Source organism: Tympanuchus pallidicinctus, unplaced genomic scaffold (genome assembly GCF_026119805.1).
Source record: "Tympanuchus pallidicinctus isolate F22 unplaced genomic scaffold, pur_lepc_1.0 scaffold42, whole genome shotgun sequence".
Classification (NCBI taxonomy): Eukaryota; Metazoa; Chordata; class Aves; order Galliformes; family Phasianidae; genus Tympanuchus; species Tympanuchus pallidicinctus.
The window spans coordinates 1,223,363-1,243,703 of NW_026294761.1; the positions used below are offsets into that span (position 1 = coordinate 1,223,363).

At 55.6% G+C, this 20,341-nt stretch overlaps 1 protein-coding gene across 2 annotated transcripts in view; it reads left to right on the plus strand.

Annotated features, from left to right (window-relative positions):
* Positions 1-20,341, plus strand: part of PEBP4 (phosphatidylethanolamine binding protein 4) — a 56,358-nt gene that overhangs the window by 1,546 nt on the left and 34,471 nt on the right. For both annotated transcript variants that reach the window (XM_052701975.1, XM_052701974.1), the window contains exons 2-3: positions 4,015-4,154; positions 4,963-5,095. In XM_052701975.1, the coding sequence (XP_052557935.1) occupies positions 4,021-4,154; positions 4,963-5,095 (267 nt within the window). In that variant the 5' untranslated portion in view covers positions 4,015-4,020. The remainder of the gene's footprint in view (positions 1-4,014; positions 4,155-4,962; positions 5,096-20,341) is intronic.

Here is a 20,341-nt window from a genome sequence, read left to right on the forward strand (position 1 = left end):
CGAGGATCCACGCTGCTGGTGCAGCTGCAGAGCTGCTGGTGCAGGGGGACGAGCTCCTGCCTTGCGACTGCCAAATGCATGCACTTAATGTAGGTCAAATGCAAACGTTCTTCCCGAAATAGAAGCTCTCTTCCCTGGGAAGAGCTGCAGCTCAGTGCAGTCACAAGGGCTCTGCCAGGTGCTGCAAAGGGAGCTGGTGTGCAAGCGTGGGGCTGCTGCCACCAAGGTCACCTCCTCCTGCAAACATGGCTGTGCGTGGTGCATCCTCCCCAAAATGTGCTTTGGCTACCGGAGAGGAGCCTGGGGATGGGGTGAGGGATGGGGTGAGCACACTTGTGCTCTGGATGGGGTGGAGAGATGGGTGACCCCCTCGTCAAGCCACGCATCTTGCTTGCAAAACCCACTGTGAAAGCAGTGCTGGCTTGTGCATCATGCAAGCGGGCCGGGATGAGCGGCTCTGCATGGGCTTGGAGCAGCGTGGGGTGCTGCAGGGGTGCAACGTGCTCCTGCTGCAGAGCTGAGGCCCCCACAGGGCTGCGTCTCCATGGGCTGATGCCAGGCTGGGGGCTGCACCCCCCCTGGCTGTGCTCCTGTGCTGCTCTGCTGAAGCAGAAGTGCTGCTGTGGGTGTGCGCTGCTGCTCGGCTCGCACTGCGCTGTGCCCTCTTGGGATGCACAAAGCACAGCAAACTGCTTCAGAGCACAGAAAGCGACCTCACAGCGTTGTGCGTCCACCCCGTGATCCCAGAAAGGTTTCCTGTGAAGGCTGCAGTGACCCAAACCGTGGGTTTGGCTGTTGAACTCGCTCAGGGGAGGTGTTCTACCATCAGAAACCCTAAACCCTCCCAACCCTTACACAGAACCTTTGTGCTGCACACAAAGCACTGCAAGTGGGTTGGTGGCGGCGAAGTGGGGCAGCCCTATGGCCACACCTGTGGAGCTGGAAATGGGGCTGGAAATGGGGCTGGAAATGGGGCTGGAAATGGGGTGTTGGCTGTGGGTAGGCCTTAGGAAGAGAGAGAAAACCTGCAGTGTGGGCAAGGCACAGCGGAGGTGCTCTGGGGGCCAGGATGTGGCTTTGTGCTTCCTGTGATTGCCATGAAAAGGGCTGAGAAAGGATCTTCCTGCACAGTGGAGGGGATTTCCCCAGTTTTCCCTAGCACTGCCACCTCCATGCAGTCCCCCTGAGCAGCAGAACCAATGCATTTCTGACTGTAGGAATTGGAGCTGCTCCCAGGGCAGCACTAAATGAGTGTCAGCAACGTCCTCTGGGGAAACCGAGGCAGAAATCCAGCCCAGCTCTTCCTGCAGCATCTGAGTTGCATTCGTTGAAGTGCTGAAAAGCTTGCTGCATGTGCAGGGAGCACCACTCACTGTGCACCACGCAGAACCCTTGGCACAAGCATCAGTGCAAACCTCAGGGAGAAAGTGTGGATCTGCCTGGGGGTAGCGAGGCCCTACAGAGGGATCTGGACAGGCTGGAGAGTTGGGCTGAAGCCAATAGGATGAGTTTCAACAAGGCCAAATGCCGGGTCCTGCACTTCGGCCACAACAACCCCAGGCGACGCTGCAGGCTTGGGGCGGTGTGGCTGGAGGACTGCGTAGAGGAAATGGACCTGGGGGTATTGATTGATGCTCGGCTGAACATGAGCCCACAGTGTGCCCAGGTGGCTAAGAAGGCCAATGGCATCCTGGCTTGCATCAGAAACAGCGTTGCAAGCAGGAGCAGAGAGGTGATTGTTCCCCTGTATTCAGCACTGGTGAGGCCGCACCTCGAGTGCTGTGTCCAGTTTTGGGCCCCTCACTGCAAGAAAGATATTGAGGCCCTGGAACGCGTTCAAAGGAGGGCGACAAAGCTGGTGAGGGGTCTGGAACACAGGGCTGATGAGGAGAGGCTGAAGGAGCTGGGAATGTTCAGCCTGGAGAAGAGGAGGCTCAGGGGAGACCTCATTGCTCTCTATAACTTCCTGAAGGGAGGCTGTAGTGAGCTGGGGGTCGGCCTCTTCTCTCGTGTCATCAGTGATAGGACCAGAGGGAATGGCTTCAAGCTACGGCAGGGGAGATTCAGGCTGGACATGAGGAAGTATTACTTTTCAGAAAGGGTGGTCAGGCACTGGAATGGATGCCCAGGGAGGTGGTGGAGTCACCGACCCTGGGGGTGTTCAAGGAAAGGCTGGATGTTGTATTGAGGGACATGGTTTAGTAGGAGCTATTGGGAATAGGTGAACGGTTGGACTGGATGATCTTTTAGGTCTTTTCCAACCTTGGTGATTCTATGATTCTATGATTCTAAGGGCTTCCATCAGCGCCACTGCATGGGACGGAGCAGCGGCGGGGTGCAGGCAGTGGGTGCAGCGCAGGGAGCCTCGTGCCGGCAGCTTCCCAGCGGCAGGAAGGACGGCATTCCTGGCACCCTGCGCTGCTGAGTCAGGAGCTGCAACGTGCCGCACGCACGCATCCTGCTGCTGTGCTCGGGGCCCGGCCCGGCGCGTGCTTTCCCACGGAGGAGGATGTTCTGAGGGGTGGCAGAGTGGTACGAACTGCCGGCACGTGTTTGGCTCCTTGCTGCCGGGGCCCGGCGGCTCTGCAAGCCCTCTGCTGGCCCTGCGGTCTAGTGGGAGATGCTCTGACACCGTGGTGTCCCCGTGTGTTTTATTGCCTGCTGACATCGGGCTGTTCCGTGGGGGCTTCCTGCTGGCTCTGCAGCTCCCGAGCTGGAGAAATAGGATCTCTGTAATTACTCTGCAAATAGCTTTGGAGAGGGAGAGCCGCGTTTATCTGCTGCGAGAGGTTGCTGCTCCCTGGGGTGTTCTTGCAGAGCGTCCCTGGAGAGCGCTTTGCTCCTCAGTGATCAGCAAACCCTTTTCTGCTGATGCTGCTCTGCTCTGAGGCTCCAGGTTGGTCTCTCTGGCCCCCTGGCTGATGAGTGCCCTTATGGATGCCCCTATCTGGGCTGCTCGGGGTGCATCCTGCCCGCTTTGTGTTGGCTTTCCCCATGGAACTGCTGCAGGACCAGTTTGCGATGAAGCAGCACTGCTCCTCGTGCCCCGAGTGCTGGTTTTATGGTTCTCCAGATGAAATACCAAAATCTGATGCTTTGCCATCGTGAATCTTCCTTCCAAGCGAAGCTCTTTGTGACCCATGTCTGTGCCTGCAGCAATCCAGGACAGAGCTGCAGAGCGGATGTTTTTTCTGCTTTCCTCTTACAGCTATTAGCCCCCAAAGCTCCGGGTCGTTCCCCATCCATTACTGCTTCTAATTAGTTGAGCCCGGTGCTTTCTATCTGCCCATAATGATGGTGGTGCTGTACTTGTGCTCGCTCTGCGTGCGGCCGCTCCATTATGTAACGACTGTGCTGTAATCCCCGCTCCCAACTGACAGTGGGTTCGTGTTTGTTTTGCCTCATCCTAAATGATTTGGGCGATGGGGAAAGTTGGGTCACATCCTTTTCATTGGGCCAGGGAGAGCTTGGGGATTTGGGGCCAGGTGAGGTGATGTGGGTACAGCCGTCGTGGGGTTGGGGGGATGGAACCCACTGCTGGTTTCTGTGATGCTTTGGGGGTTTTTATGGGATGAGCTGCTCCTTCCTATGCTGTCACACCCCCAATTCCAACCCCGGCATCCCTCCCATCTCCACGGTAACCACGGAGCTGCTGCTCCATTCTCCGTGCCCACGGGTGAGTGCTGAGCTGTGGGGTCTTTGGGGGCTATGGGGAGGGCTGTGGGGTACAGACCCTCTAACCTGGCCCTCCCCAGGCTCAGGGCTGGGCCACGGCCAAGCCTCTTTGTAGGAAGGGCACCGGGTCTCTGTTCCTTCCCTGTGACACAGGTGAAGGTGACAGTGGGTTCCTGAGCACGGGGTCCCCAGAGGCGCAGTCTGTGCTGGGCATCACTGATGTGGAATTGGTAGAAATCAGGAAAATAGCTCAGAGGGGAGCAAGGGGGGACTGAGCTGAGCCACAGCGTGGTGCCACGTCCTGGTGGGACCCACTGACCAGGTCCTTTGTTTGCTCAGGGCAGCATGGGGCTGCTGGCTGCGGTGCTGCTGGCTGCTCTCCTGCCGGGGTTCTCTGCCCCTCAGATGCTGTGGCCGGATGAACCCTCTCACATCTGCTCCTTTCAGAGCCTCAGCGGCAAGGACAGCGAGTTCTGCAGGTGAGCAATCCCCTTCCAAAGCTCCTCCCCCAGCCCATGGGGCGGCCATTTCCAGCATCCTCCCCCCCAGGTCTATCAATACCCATTGCTGTCCTCCCCACTGGCAGGAATCTGCTTGCACGAGATGTGCAATCCCTTCCTTTGGGGGTTTCTGAGTTACGTACCTCCTTATTGCTGCCTTCAAAACACTCCTGGGATGGGATGTGACTGATATAGAAGGTTGTGGATGAGTGCAAGCAGAGTGGAAGCACCTTGCTTTGAACTCCTGGCCTCTGTAGGGTCAGCCCCAAGCTGCTTGGCAGCCCTTGGGGTTGCAGATTCCAGAGCCCCTCCTGCCAGGGCCTCAAGGCACTCTGTTCCTGTGCTGTGTGGGAAGGGGAAATTGTTCCAAGTCTAAGCTGGGGGTATCTGACCCGTTATTGCGCTGTCTGTACCCAAAATCCACCCGAAGCTCAGCTCTGCTTACATATCACAGGAAGGAGAAGCAGCTCAGAGCCCAATGGGGAGCAGGGATGGCTTTGCTCCCTGTCTTCAGTCTTTGAGTTCAGCCATAAGGGCCACGATTTTAAGGCTTTGGAAGCTCTTGGAAACAACCTGAGCCATCCTGAGTGTTCAAAGCTCAATTATTGCTGCTTGGGGGGGATGAGGAAAGGAGGCAAACCCCTCGCTCACAGCATGGGAGGCTGCACAGCAAGCTGTCCGTGGTGACAGGTTGCAACCCAGAGCTCCTGCCTCGTGCTGACCCAAACCCACCCCCTGCACAGCGTGGTGCCACCCGACCCATTCTTTTCCCTTTTTCTCTCCCCAGAGGCAACTTAGAAGTCATCTACCCAGAGCTGGGCGATGTGGGCTGCACCTACATCCCCACTTGCCACCAGTCCCGTTGGCGCATCAGCAGGGAGTGGGGCAGCCCCCAGGTCCTCTACCCTCAGGCCAAAAAGGTGAGTGCCGCCTGGGTCCTGCCATTGCTCCCCTGCAATGCTATCATTGCTCAGGTCGTGCTTGCTGCTTCTTATTACTAACATTTTTCACGAAATCGGGATGATTTGATGCTTATTCCCACTCTTCCCCATGGCTTCGGTGTTCGGGCGTGGGGGTGGCAAACCCGCTCTGTTTTATTGATGGCAGCAGAGAAAAAGCAGTAAATATACAAACATTCTCGAGCTTTTTGAACGCAGAGGCAGCTCTGGTTGGGTGTTTCCATTCCCGCACAGCCGGGTTAAGGAGCGCAGCGCGACCTGGGGCCGATGCTGGCGGCGGCGCGTCCCGACGGGGCGAAGGGAGCGCTGCCGGTTTGCGTTCGAGCGATGCCAGCAGATGGCAGCATTGAACTTCGAGCTGAGCGCCGTTGGGGTGGGCACCCCTGGGCGCTGCACCCCGCGCCGGGAGGGGAGCACTGCCCGACTCTGCGTGCTACGATAGGACTGCCTGCTTGGGGTCGCCCCCTTGGGGTGGCAGCCTGAGGGTTGGTGGCGTCGTCTTGCTGAGGTTCGCCCCCGAGTTGGTGTCCCAGCTCGCTCTGTTGGCATCCCGACAGCTGCTCCGACAGCTGCAGGGGATACGGAACTCGCTGAGCATCTCAGAGTGACAGGAATCAGTTCTTCCATCTGCTTCGTCGGCATCCAAGGAGTCTCTTCCCAAAGTCGATCGCATGGAATGGAGCGTAACTTTGTCTTAAGGATGTCTGCCTATTCAAAGAAAATAAAAATGGAAAGAAAGGAAGAAAGAAAGGAAGGAAGAAAGAGGCCCAGAGCTGGCAGAGGATGCTGTGCACAGAGCCACCCACTGCTGTGTGCTGCCGTGCGAGAGTTGGGAGCTCGATCCCTTCCAAGCGCATTGCATTCGGGTGTCATCTGAGGACACAGCCCCTGCTTCTTCCTTTGCTTTGCTTTCATTCTGCCTTCCCCCAGCCCAACGCAGCCCCAGCTCGGTGTGTTTCGCGCCATGGAGACGCAATTAACAGGGGGTAAATTTGGGGTGAGGGGTTGGGTGGCGTTGCATCGTCTCCCACACATCGATGCTGAAAAGCTTTGGGTGAAACGCTTCGGTGTTTCTCTATGAGAACACAAATATTGACCACAGAAATGTTTTCCCTGCTCCCAGAGCTGTGAAGGCGCTCCTTCCCTCAAACCACCTCCAGCGTTAATCTTTTCCCCCCAAAATTCCACCCAGAAATGGGCAGACCTGAGGCACGACTCCACCACGCCGAATCCGAGGCACACGCAGGAGCGTTTTGCTTTTTGTGCCTATGGTGGGATTTCTAAGGCCAGGAAACTCAGTTGATTTGTTCATTTATTAAAGTTACAAGGAAGGGAAACCTCGCTTTGCGCGTGGTGTCGCTCAGCACTGCGGGTCCTGATGGGCACTGGATGGGTGTAACGGGATGGCTGAGCTCGTTTGCTCGTTCCATCAAAATTAGCAGCAGAAAAGCTGGGTTTGGGGTATGAGAACTCGCGTAGGAAGTGTCTGCTTCCCTCAGAACGCTTTGTTTTGTCAAGAAAAACAACCACAAGAATGATCCCCCTGCAGAGCGTGTTTGCGTTTTCTGATGGGGACGGCAGGACGTGGCCCATCCTTACTCTGGGCCGCCGCTCGCCGCGCTCATCTCTGTGCTCAGAGGCTCAACCGCTCTGCATCTGGCCTGCAGCGGGTGCTGAGGGCGCTCACCCGGCGCAGTGAGCGAAGCAGCGAGCATCAGCCTTGTTGCTCCGTCCCACGCAGCTGGGGCTGAGTGCCGGCCGTGGTCACGAAGCTCCTGCTGGCTGGGGGGCGGCGCGTCCCAAAGCCCAACATGTGGAGAGATGGGAAACGCGCCTCCTCGTCCCGCCTCGATATTGCTTCGCTCAACCAAAAAGTAAATTGGAAAAGAAAATTGGACGTCGCACCAATTTGGGGGCAGGTTTATAAATTCTGCAGCTAAGCAATCCCGATAGAAAATGATAGATGGCCGCGGAGCGCGCGGCCCCGGCCGTGATGTATGGCCGCATTAACCAGAACGCCGCCTTACATGATGCTCTTTTATTACCACTCCTGGTGGCAGACAGAAAAACAGATTACACTTGAGATCAAATCGATAGGAACTTTATTTACTGGCCTTTTAAAAACATATTTCTGCACTTTATAAAAACATACGGTAGCTGCTATTGATAGAAGTTGTCTGCTTGTTAAAAAGCAATTTTCCCGCGGCGATGCTCGCAGGTTGCCTTTTCACTGCTCTACCTGTTACCTGCTCGTCCTGACCTGCGCTCGCTGCCGTGGTTGATGACTTCCTCAGGTTCATTCGGGGCTCGGTGTGGGGAAGGGCAGGGCAGCATCCTGCTGGAAGAGCGGCGATGGAAATGGAGTTGGGCACAACTTCACGGTTGGGAGCGATGCTCTGGGTTGGCTCAGGTTGGATATTGGGACGATGTCCTGCCGAAGAGCGGTGGGACTTTGGCATGGGGCATCTGGGGAGGTGGTGGGGTCACCATCGGGAGCTGTGGGACGTGGCACTGAGGGTCGTGATGAATGGGGATGGGTTGGGCTTGGGATCTACTGTTTCCAACCCTAATGATCCTATGAACTCTTCCCCCATCGGTCAAACAAATGCACTTTGGTGGGTTACGAAGGCTCTCAGCGTCGTTGCTTTTGGCCATCTTAGCTTTCCTCGTGGCTCCTGCTCCAACAGAGCTTCTGAAACTTGAGCTTTTTGCAACAACCCTCTTCCCCCCCAGCCTGCCCCATCAGCCTTGCACGACTGCAAACTTTCTGCAGGCAAAGCTGCGACCCAAGAGACCTCCTAGAACTGTGCACTTCCATCGTATCCTATGCGTTCAAAACCCCTTCCATAGCAGGACGAGTTGGAAGCCGTGCAAAGGGCGATGTGCACACAGCAGAACTCCTTGCACAGAGCTGTGCTGCTCTGGGCCCGGAGCTGCAGCCACGTCCCTTTCTGCCCCCCTCCTCCTTTTGTGAACATCTGGAGACAGCTCTGCTTTTTAAAGATTTCTGTGCTCTAGGGTCCGCAGCCCATTATTTGGAAAATTACTTCTATGGGTCAATTCATTAGCCTCTAACAAAGGGAGGAGAGGATCTGCTCAATCTCTTGGTGGGGCCGTGCTCCAGTTGTGTCAAGCAGTGATTTGCAGCTGGCTGGGCGAGGGGCTGCGGAGCGGCACTCAGGTTCCGTTCAACTCTCATTAAAGAAGACGTTTTTAAGCAGAATTTTTCTTGACAGCCTGTGCATCCTCGCTGGCTCGTGGCACCATCTGGGGTTGAGGAGCCACCAGCGTTTTTCTCTCAATCCTGTCCGGGCTACTTAAAAAACAACAACAATGGGCTCGCATTCCTTCCCCACGCTGTCAGCCAGATATTATGGGATTGCCCAAGCCCTCGGTGCCAAACCCTCCCTCCTGCCCTGCTTTGGGTTCCCATGCCCCGCCACGGCGCCTGAGCATCCCATCACCCCCACTTCAGAGGGCTGTGCTGCGGTGGGGCAAAGCCCGCGAGCAAGCAGAGTGCCTCTTGGAGCTGGAGGAAAAGCAGAACCGTGTGTTGCTCCACGCTGTCCTCCGCTGACCCGAGCTGCAGATTGCAGGTTGAGGATGCAAGCCCTGCTGTGCCTCCCTGAGCAAAACGCGGCTCTCCTTCCTCTGTGTTCTGCGGGGTTCTTCAATGGGGCACCTTGGTGTAACGGGGGGGTTGGTGCTCAGCACCCGGCCCCACTGTAGGGGACAGCTGGTGCTGTGCCACGAGTGTCTCCCCACGAGTGATCCTGGCAGAAACGTCGCTTTGCATCTGGTTCATTACCTACACGTTTGCTGGACGTTCATCCGCCCCGGACAAACAGAGATGGCAAGAACCTCCAGGTCATCACATCCACGTTCCTTATTGCTTATGTATTGGCATCCCTGCGTGTCCAGGATGGACACTTGTGCCTGTTTCAGCTGCAAAATGTTTGAAGCAGCCGATGATTTTACTTTGATCCCCGTAAACACTATACAGTAATCAAAGTTTAAGCCGCTTTGGATGAAATAATTGCTTAACAATCATATAAGACAAAGTGATTCAACAAATGACAATTAGGACTTGTGATATACAGAACAGATGCATTCAGTGTACCATATTATAATGTGCTAATACAAGATTGACAGCACAATAATAGGAGAGAACAGCCACTCAGCCTATAATTCTAAACCAAATGTGAGGCTGTCCACAGAGCTCAAATCCTAGCAGGCTGTACAATTAGAGGTAAGAAGGCACAAGGTTCACAAAGACTCATTAGCAGGTTGGCTGCGAAAGGGGGAAGATCCCAGGGCAGCGTTGTGCTGAGGGCTGCAGGGAGGAGGGGGCTCGAGGCGATGGGGCAGGGGCTGGGTGCATCGCGTGGGGCTGCGATGCGTCCCTGGAGGTCTCTGCTCTGATTTTGGTGGTGTTGAGTCCGGTTGGGGACCCGGCTCCATCAGATGCTGTCACAGCACAGTGTGGGTGCGTGAAGGAGACAACGGTGTTGGGGACTGGATGAAATGAAGGCTGATATGAGCACGGAGCGCTGATTGGCATCCCCTATAGGAGTTGGGTGCTTCCCAAGCCCTAAATGATACTGATGGGTGACAGGGGCACCCTTTGGCCCTGTCTCTGGTGATTAAGGCGCCCGCTCTTCTCTCTGGGCGAACGGAGCGATGGGGACACGTGCGTGTCAATCTGCACAGGGAGGAAATGCCACTGCAGCCCATGGCCACACGACACGGAGCCATAGAGATCAGTGCGCATGTTTTCAGCGCCGGTGACAAAACCCACTTCATCTCCTCGTGTGCTTTCCACACGCCGTGCGCGCTTATCCTGCTAAACACATAATTTTGTCATATTATTAAATAAACATGCCAGAAAATAGACTTTTTGCACTCGTGGGGGAGGGCGGAAAGGTTTGGTAATTAAAACTTCTACCCATCCGTGCTCAGCTCCGCGAGAGAATTGTGTCGCTCCCGCAGATGAGTGCTTTTGCCCGATCTTTCAGTTTGGTGTGGAAGTTGGAGGCTGTGCGTTGCACTGGGACACGCTGTGGGGTTGGGATGGGCGCATCCCAAACTGTTGCTGCTACCGAGGAGTCAGGAATTTGTTGGTTGCATGGCCACGACCCCGCTGTTGCAGGGAAGCTTTGTTTTCCCAGCTCGCTAATCCAAAAGCTGCAGGGATGCGCTGGGCGCACGGAGGTGTTTTTGGGGATCGCAAAGTCAACGGCGCTGTGTGCTGAAAGGAGACGAACCCAGGTCAAATAACATCTTCTGCTTTTCCCTTCGCTGTGTGGGCAGCGGGGTGACACGAGCAAAGGGGAAGCAAAACTCTCCCCTCCCTTCATCTTCCCACCCGTTTAATTTCTGAGGTGCCCCTCGGGAAGCACCGCCCCAAACTATGCCAAAGCCCATCTGGGGCTGCACGTCGCCCCCATCGATGACAGATCAATGAGCCCCGAGGAGCCGTGTCACTTTTATTGAGCCTTCTGCCACCCGGAGGATCCGCCTTGGCTTTTTCAAAAGAAATTAGCGGTGCTTTGGGTGGGCGGGAGGGTTTATAGCATGAGGCAGGCTCCTGTGGACACTCACGCCTTGGAAATGGGATTTATAGGGGCCTGAAGTGATGCTTGACCAAGGGCTGATCTCTGGCTGCCTTGGGTAACTGGGCACAAATGTGTACGTCTGCACCGTGCCTTCTCTTGGTGCAGTTTTGGCACCTGAGACTCTGGGTGCCTTGGTGCAGCCGTTGGGATGCCCCACCGTGCAGGGACGTCTGCTCTTTGTTGCTGTGCCACCCTGCATGCCCTATCTGAGCATCATTTCCACCATGGGACGGCATCCTGGGACGTGCTACCTTCCCGTGGGACTCTGAGCATCAGCGTCCTCCTCAGTACGTGGGGCTTCTCTTCCCCATTCCCTGAGCACCTTCTCCCCATCCCTGGAGCATCTCCTCCCCATTCCCTGAGCACCTTCTCCCCATCCCTGGAGCATCCCATCCGCATCCCCCAGAGCATCTCCTCTCCAATTCCCAGAGCATCCCCTCCCCAATCCTGAAGCATCTCCTCCCCAGCCCCTGGAGCATCTCCTCCCAATCCCTGGAACATCTCCTCCCCATCCTCCCCTGCACAACTTCCCCGGTGCCTCCCTGCCAGCACAGGAACCATCCTCACAGATGAGTAATTCTTCCCAATTTGGGGGCTCTTCCTGCAGCATCCCCGAGCCGCCCGCCTGCATCCAGCTGCCAATCCGCAGCGATGTCCCCCTCGTCCCCGCAGAGGGGATGGGCTGGAGGATCTGGGTTATACAAGCTGGAGTTGGGGAGACTATTTTGGATTGTTCCTTCCTGCCTCCAAATTGCAGCTTCGAATGTGACAAGTTACAAAACACTTGAGTCATTTCTCTCGCCCGCTGCCGTTCCCCCACAAGGAGCCGTTCGAGTTTGGTTTGTTTTAGAGGGGGGAAAAAAAAGGGGGAGGGGGGAAAGAAGAGGGGGGGAAGCCGGCTTCCTGCGCCCCCTCCTCCCCACCTCCCTCAGTGTGCAGCCCACACGCAGGGTAACTCTGAGGCTGTTTATGTAAGCTGCTCATGTTCTGCTGAGCTGCAGCGAGAGCTGTTGTCGATTCAGAGGAAAGCCCACGTCTGCCCACGTAGGATCTCCCGAGCAGGGTTGTGTAACGCAGCCAGCGCCACGCTGGGAGGGATCGGGGCCCCCGAACCTGGGGGTGAAGGAGGGAAAAGGTGCTTGGGGTGGAGGGAGGAGAGGTGGATTCCTATGGGGAGGGGATGCGGCTGTGCCCTGCTCTGTGCTGCCCTTCCTGAGCTGTGGTTGGGGATTGTGGGACGGACCCGTCTCAATGGCGAGTTTGGGGCAGTCGAGTCAGAAGGAGGCTTAAAGCATGTCTGATTCGTGTGGTTTTCAAAGCCAAGAGGGCTTTCCTGGTGGGTCGTGCTGGACTTGAGGCAGCAAGGTCTGTGCAGGTCGGACGGGGATGGCTGCAGCATCCCAAAGCAATCTGCAGTGTGTGCTCTGACAAAAAGCCCTGGGAGGTCTTTCCCAACCCTGTGTGGCCATTCCCAGTCCTGTGTGTCCATCCCAACCTTGTGTGTCCAACCCAACCTTATGTGTCCATCCAAATTTATGTGTCCATCCCAACCTTGTGTGTCCATCCCAACCTTGTGTGTCCATCCCAACTTTATGCGTCCATCCCAATCCCACACGTCCATCCCAACCCTACTCATCCATCCCAACTTTATGTGTCCATCCCAACCCCACACATCCATCCCAAACATCCCAACCCTACTCATCCATCCCAATCCTACATGTCGGGACGCTTGTGCTCCAAGCAACGCCGTGTTCTGAGTTCATTGGGATGAGCCCAGCATCCCGACGCTGGCTGGCTCCACGCCATGCCAAGGCGCCCTCCTTCGTGCCCTTTTTGCCCCAAATCCAACAAGCCAACACAACCCCATCTGGTTCCAGTGCCCGGTCCCAGTGGACGCCGCCGTGCCCACCGCTGCCCCCTCCCACAGCTGTGCCACCAACGCCGTTAAAATCCCAATTCCTTGCGGCACCGAAAGACCCTCCGTCCTCCTGCGCGGGGCGGGGAACGCCGCATTATCATTTCAATGCTTCTTTACATAAATAGTGAAAAAGAAGAAAAGCCGGTGGCTCGCGTTTGCTCGCAGCCTCTGAGAAATGCTATCTCAGTGATCAGGTTTTAGTCCTTCGCAGCATTCCATTTTTATACATATTTATTCATGCAGAACAGAGACGCCGAGCGCGTCGCCCTGCCGCGGGGCTGAGGGATGCGCTGCTATACATAAGAATGCACCTTCATTTACATCCTCCCCACTTCCCCACCACTGAACTGTGTGCAGCTGGGTTATTTTTATTCCTTGTGTGTGTTTTCTTAAAGGTGGGGGAAGAAGAGGGGGAAAAAAAAAAGAAAGGAAGGAAGAAACCACCTCTAAATGCGCTTTTCTTCAAAGAAAAAAAAGAAACTTCCATTAAAAATTCCCTCCTGAATGTTTCTGAGCCATAGAAATGAGGCGTATCGGTGAGGGGAGAGGGGGAGGAATGCGTTCTGGGGCAAAGAGTAAGTTTATAACAGTTTTTCTCTTAACTGGAGCAGTTAGCTGCGGCGCGAGCCATTCATCTCCTGATTTAATAACTCACTCTCCTGCACGGAGATGGGGCATTACAGCCCTGGATATTGCTTTTCTTGGTATCAAGTGTCAAAGATGAATCCGCATTTTCTAATAAAATACATTTTCATTGTAATTGAAATAACAATTTCCTGCTCCTTTTTGCCCTTCCTTTTGGGTTCCAGAGCTCTCCTTCCCCCATGCTCCCATTCCTGCCATGGCAATCGTTTTTTTCCCCCTAAAGGAGTGAAGGTTTTGGTGCTGGCAGCGGGGTGAAGTGATGCTGATTCCCTCTTCACCCAAATTATTCATCAAACGTTACATGCATACCATATTTTGTGGGGTTCATGTCCTTAAAAACTTCTCTGCATCTGTCCATCCTTAACTCGTGCCACAGGGACCCGGCTGCTGTTCTTGGGGACACATAGAGGTGAAGGAGACCCTTATGGCCATACAGTGATGGGCGCCCACATAGTGGTACCCATATGGTGATGGGGACCCGCATGACGTTAGGGACCCCTATGGCAGTGTGGGTTCGTGTGGTTATAGGGTCCATATGGTGGTGGGGACCCGCACGATGATGGGAATCCATCCGGTGTCGGGCATCCGGATGGCAATGGGGACCCGCGTGGCGACGGACAACCATGGAGTGATGGGGATTTATATGGCGATGGAGACCCATGTGGTCACGGGGATGCATTCAGTGATGGAGACCCACGCGGCGATGAGGACCCGTGTGGTTGTGGGCACCCAGGTGGTTCTGGGGACCCATACAGCAATGGGGACCCACGGGGCGAAGGGGACCCACACAGTGATGGAGGCCCTTGTGGTGACGGCGCCTCGTGGGGTTATGGGGGACCCTGTGGTGATGATTGCTTTCCTGTGGCAGCGAGGGTCTGGAGTTTGGAAGAGCAATGCTGGGATATTTCCTGGCGCAACGCACTGCTGCTGTGCTCTGCACGTCCATCTCAGCCCTGGGACACAGCAGGAGGGAAGGGCGCAATTAAAACCCCACCGACACGTGCGAAAAGTGACAGCCTCCAAACAGCGCGCGGAATCGGGATGAAAGGCGAGCTCCAGCTCTGGCACAACCCTAGGAAAGGATCCATCAGCGCGCCGCGTCGTCCTGGGATTTCAAACCACGCCAATGAAATTTGGCCGCTTCATTTCATTCGCTGTCAATCAACCTCGCTGCTACCGACGCTTCCTCCCCGTTTCAGATCCCGCGGTTCTGTTGGCGCTGCCCGAAGCTCGCTGCATCCCAGCCAGGCAGCCCCTCATCGCCGAGCCATTAAATCGTCATCAGAGCGGAGAGACGGCGCTTCTCAGACACAATAGTGAAAAAAGAGGGGGGGTGGCTCCGGCTCTGCTTCCATCCCAGCTCCGGCAGCGCGTTCCCGAGATCTTCTCCGGCTTCACGCAGCGCTTTGGGTTTCCTATGGGATTTGTTGGGGTTTTGGTGCTGCTTCCCCGCCGGTAAAATCTAGTGCTTTAATAACAGAGCTGCAGAGAGGGACGGGGAGGGATCATTGTGCCACTGGGGGTTGCGACGTGCGGTGTTTCCTGCCCTGGATTTGGCCCTTTGTAGATTAGAAGTGTGCCAGCGCTGCGTCCCCAGCTCAAGTGAGCCCATGTTGGGTCCAGGTCCCGATTCGGGGTGCGAAGGTGAACCTGGGGGCCACGGGGTGATGGGGACAGGGTTGTTTGTATGGGAAAACGGCATAAAAAAGGAGTTGTTGGTTCTCACACGGCAGCCAAGCGGGGCAGCAAAGGGCCGGGCGAGCGAACGCTTTTTAATTTCAGAAATGTCACTGAGTCACGAATGAGTCATAATTATAATGGGAGACATTTCCAACCCGGTGCATGACTCGGAGACGTCTTCCAGGGATGTGAAGCTGTTTGTAACGGCCTGGCCGTGCCTGGAGAGGTGATGGGGGTTGCGTCAATGCCCCCATTGGGTGGCAGGCGTCTGCGAGTGGGGCTCCTGCCCCTGTCTGCGGTGCGGGGCAGAGCGCCATGGGGGTGGCTGGGGCAGCTCCGAGCATCACCGCTCCTCCTCCTCCTCCTCCTCCTCCTCCTCCAACGCATTTCCACCACTCACATCAGCGCGCAGCCCCAGTTCATTAAGCAGGATGGGTAGGAGCTAAATTAAAGAGCCAGTCTGACCAGTTTGGGGCTCCCGTGCCAAGTGGGTCCTCAGCGTCAGGGAGAAATCCGCCCTCGCCCGATCGGCGTGAAATAATCCTGAGCCGCGAACACCTTGGGCTGATCTGCTTTTCCATAAATAAACTTGTCGGGAGATATTTGGAGGTGGGCCCTGAGCGGCGGAGCCTGGAGCAGCTCCCAAAAATGCGCCGCTGTTTGGGTTCAAGGGGCGGCTTTGGGAATGCTTTGAGCTCACTGTTGGTGTGAGGGGGGGGTTCTCCCCCTGCTGGGCTCCCCAAGCCCCCATGTATCCCAAGGGCTGCTCCAGTGGGGTGGAATGTAGGATGAGGCTGATGTAGGGGTATTGGCTATGAGGTCATATAGGGGCTGACGTAGGGGTATTGGCTATGGGGTCATATAGGGGCTGATGTAGGGGCATTGGCTATGGGGTCATATAGGGGCTGATATAGAGGTATTGGCTATGGGGTCATATAGGAGCTGATGTAGGGGCATTGGCTATGGGGTCATATAGGGGCTGATGTAGGGGTATTGTCTTTGGGGTCATATAGGGGCTGATGTAGGGGTATTGGCTGTGGGGTCATATAGGGGCTGATGTAGGGGCATTGGCTGTGGGGTCATATAGGGGCTGATGTAGGGGTATTGGCTGTGGGGTCATATAGGGGCTGATGTAGGGGCATTGGCTGTGGGGTCATATAGGGGCTGATGTAGGGGTATTGGCTATGGGGTCATATAGGGGCTGATGTAGGGGTATTGGCTGTGGGGTCATATAGGGGCTGATGTAGGGGTATTGGCTGTGGGGTCATATAGGGGCTGATGTAGGGTTATCAGCTACAGGGTCATATAGGGGCTGATGTAGGGGCATTGGCTGTGGGGTCATATAGGGGCTGATGTAGGGGTATTGGCTGTGGGGTCATATAGGGGCTGATGTAGGGGCATTGGCTATGGGGTCATATAGGGGCTGATGTAGGGGTATTGGCTGTGGGGTCATATAGGGGCTGATGTAGGGGTATTGGCTGTGGGGTCATATAGGGGCTGATGTAGGGTTATCAGCTACAGGGTCATATAGGGGCTGATGTAGGGGCATTGGCTATGGGGTCATATAGGGGCTGATGTAGGGGCATTGGCTATGGGGTCATATAGAGGCTGATGTAGGGGTATTGGCTGTGGGGTCATATAGGGGCTGACACAAGGGCATTTTTGGAAGTGACTGCTTTGGGCTGTTTCCAAAGGTCTACTTTGTTGCTTGGGTTGGTACCACGCATGCTTGGTGTTTGAACTGCTTGCAAGAAGCAGAGTGAAGCCTTTGCTGTTGGAACCCTATGGGGCACTATGGGGCACTATGGGGCCCTATAGAACCCTATGGGGCACTGTGAGGTGCAGGCAGAGGTGGCAGCACTGATCCTCACCTACTCCTTGAACCCTTTGCATGCATGGTGCCCCTCGCCCAACCTCAGCAAGACGAGTTGCTCCCCATTGGGGAAAAAGGAACAGAAAGTGGTAGAATCATAGGAAATCGTATTTCTTTATTTCCATCTGGGGAAATGGAGCAGGAGAGCCGTGAGGCTGTTTGCAGCTCCGCAGGGAGGTGAGGATCCATCCCCTCTCCTCCCGCAGGGACCGAGCGCTCCGTGCTCGTCCGCCGCGCGCTGATGGCTTGTGACAAGGACAGGATTGCTCCTTTGGTGAGCGCACACACTCCCAAAACCCCTCACGGTCCCTCACCCTCTGCTTCCCCTTCTTCTCCATCAATTTCCAACCTTGCGCCGAGCGCGGACACGGGAGAGGAGTCTAATCCGACCCGTAAACTCTGTCACATCCTCATTAATTTGCCCATGTCTCCCGCTGTAGCCTGAGGGCACCGTCACTTTCGCAGCGCCGCAACGGCTTCATTTTGACAGCTGCAGGAAAGGTGAGCAGCACGGAGCTGCACCGCCCTGCACCCCGCTGGGCGGCTCTGGGACGGCGCCCCCCCTCTCGGGGACCCTGAGCCCTGAGATGCTTTTCATCTCGGCGCTGTTTTTCTTTTCTAATTTTCTTTCCGCCCCTATTTTTGCTGATTTTGCACGTTTTGGAGCTCAAACTCCCGGGGTGGATCCTGCTCTATCCCAGGAGCTCCGCCGGCCTATTCTAATGCAAATGCACGCTGGTTGATAATCTAACGTTGAGTGGATTATTTCTCCCCCAGATGAGCTGCTTTAAGGCAGAATTTTTCTTTCAGCATATTGAGCTGAAGGAAAAAAAGCAGCACCACAAAGAAGCCCACCTTGAACGGGGGCTTTGTGGCCTGAGATCTGTGCTCTCCTCCCTTTCCCTCACACGATGAAATCCAACCCTCCGCCGCCTTCATCGCATCACCAAATGTTTGTATTGCAATTAAAGCCAGGGGGCAACGCGGAGAAATCAATCAGAAGGGTCCTGGCTTTCCGGTAGCACTCTGCATCCCACCCGAAACCAGCACCCAAAAATCGGTGTCTGCTGTGTTGCAAAGCCAACATCCCGCTGGGAAGTGTTTTGGGTGCCGGCTCCGCCATGCGCACCACGTCTTTCCTGCTTTACTCTCACCTCCAGCGTCCATTCCAGGCTGAAATGCACTCAGCCCTGAACTGTCCTGCTTCGCTCTGTCCCCCTTTCTCCTACAAACATCCCCGCTGAGTTGCAGCATCGCTGTTGGATTCCCGACCGCATCATCCCCACGCGGTGTTGAAATCCGTGCTGAGCGTTGCCAGGAATGGGAGCAGCCCCGCCACGCCTGCACCAGCTGCGTGCTGGAATTTGGGGCTGTTTTGGGGGCTCAGATCAGGCTGGGCCACACTTGGCCATCAGTTGTTGCTCAATGGCAACAGGGTGGAGAGGGCATGGATGGAAACGTGCGGAGCCTTTGGGGAGGGAGGAATAAGGGTTCGGCTGCAGGGTGCCGGCACCCGTCCCCATCCCCGTACTGGGGCGCTTTGCACGTGGGGTGAATCCTCAGCCCCGCACCACGCTCTTGAAAAGAATCCTAGTGCAACCCCACCAAAACAAACCCTTCCTCGGCACGTGCGGCTCTTTCCCCTGGGAGAGACTGATACAGAGAGTGGAGCACACGTGACAGATGTTAATCGCATCGTTTAATGCTTCTCCTGGAAGGCATTCGTGTGCAGGGATGGGTACCGACCCAGGGCTTTTGTTTCTGCTCCTGCAACACGCCCTCGGTGCCGTGCACAGCGCTGGGATGTGCCCCGGGATTTGCACAGAGGTGTTAATTGCAGCGTGATCAATCACTGATTGATTAACTGAGGTTCCTGATGCTGGCGGCGTGGAGCTGACCGTTGCTAGAATGAGCACCAGAAACGTAAAGGAAGCAGGGATAGGGGAGGGCCCTGAGCCTCCTGGTGTGTAAAGAAGGGGAAACTGCACCCAAAGCTTTCCCTCCCGTGTGCAGGATGGCAGAGGGGAGAAGTGCGACGTGGGCACCGAGCCTTAGGGGCGAGCGCCTTCGCTCCTGGGAAATAAGGGGGAGGAACAGAGAAAGCTGTTGGCTCTGGGTTTGGAAAAATGCCGTTTTCCACGCACCCCCCTCGCTGACCGGGGTGGCAGCAGGCCGCACAGCGAGGCTGCAGCTCCCTAAAAGTCACCGACTTATTGCCTAATAGATTTCCCAGTCATGAAGTCCCCGCGCTCCATATGTACCCAAATCAAAGCAATTACAGATTTAAATGAAGCTGGAATCCGCCGTGCAGAAAATGCTTGTTTTAGCGTGAGATTGGGCAGAGGTGAGCGACCTGCAGCACCCCTGGTAATGAAAGCTCTTCACAGCTTGCAGTGTTTCACCGGCCGGTAATTGCTGCAGGCTGCGATATGGATCTGGCTGCGTTAATGATGCACTGTTCCTTTTCCTAGGATTCATTTAAGCTTCCCGTTTTTTTTTTTTGTTGTTTTTTTTTTCGGGGATTTGAAAGCAAGGAGGCAGCGTGGAAATTAACGCATTAAGGAGGACGTTTTTATCACTTAAATATTATTTGAAGCTTTGGGGTATTGATTAACAAAGCGATCGGGGCTGGTGTCGGCGTGCTGGAGATGGATGCGCTGTGATACGGGCACCCGTCGCTCCCGGCCAGGCTGCATCCATAGGGCTGGTGTTTGATTTGGCGTGACAAGATGGAGATATTAGGACAAAACATACATTAGATGGGAAAAAAAATAAAAAAGAGCTTGTATGGGAGTGAAAATCCTATCAACTTCCATGTGAAAACCACATCCAAGAGACAGTTGGCTTCTGTTGTGAGTTTATTATTAAATATTTTACTAGGGAGGGAAGTTCTGAGCTGAGCAGCTCTCCTCTCCTGTTTCTGGCATGGAGTTGTTTCCAAACCCTTCTTGCCAAAGCTGCTCATTGCGTTGGCTCAGCGGGGGGTGGTGGAACGTCGGGGTGGGATTTCGGAGAACCACGGGAGCACTGAGGTTGGAAAAGAGCACTGAGGTCATCGGGTCCAACCATCAACCCATCACCACCGCGCCCGGAGGGTCAAAGAGCCATTAAGGATGGAAAAGAGCTCCTAAGAGCTCCGCGTCCAACCCCAACATCCCATCCATACCCGTACGATCACTGAGGTTGCAAAGACCTCAAAGGTCACCGCATCCAGCCACCAACCCATCCCCGCCGTGCCACCAAACCGGGTCACTTTGGGGCGCCTGCAGCGCTTTGGGACACCATGAGCGCGTTCCCAAAGAAGCTCCTGCTCTGGATGCTCTGCTCTCATCCTTCATCCTCCTGCAATCTCCCGTCGCTCCCCAGGGGCTCCGGCATTAATTTCTTCCCTTGACCCCGGGGCCGGCGGCGAGGCGAGGTCAGGCAGTGGGGAGCAGAGAGGATGGCAGCAAATGATAAGGAGCCGCGGGCGCATC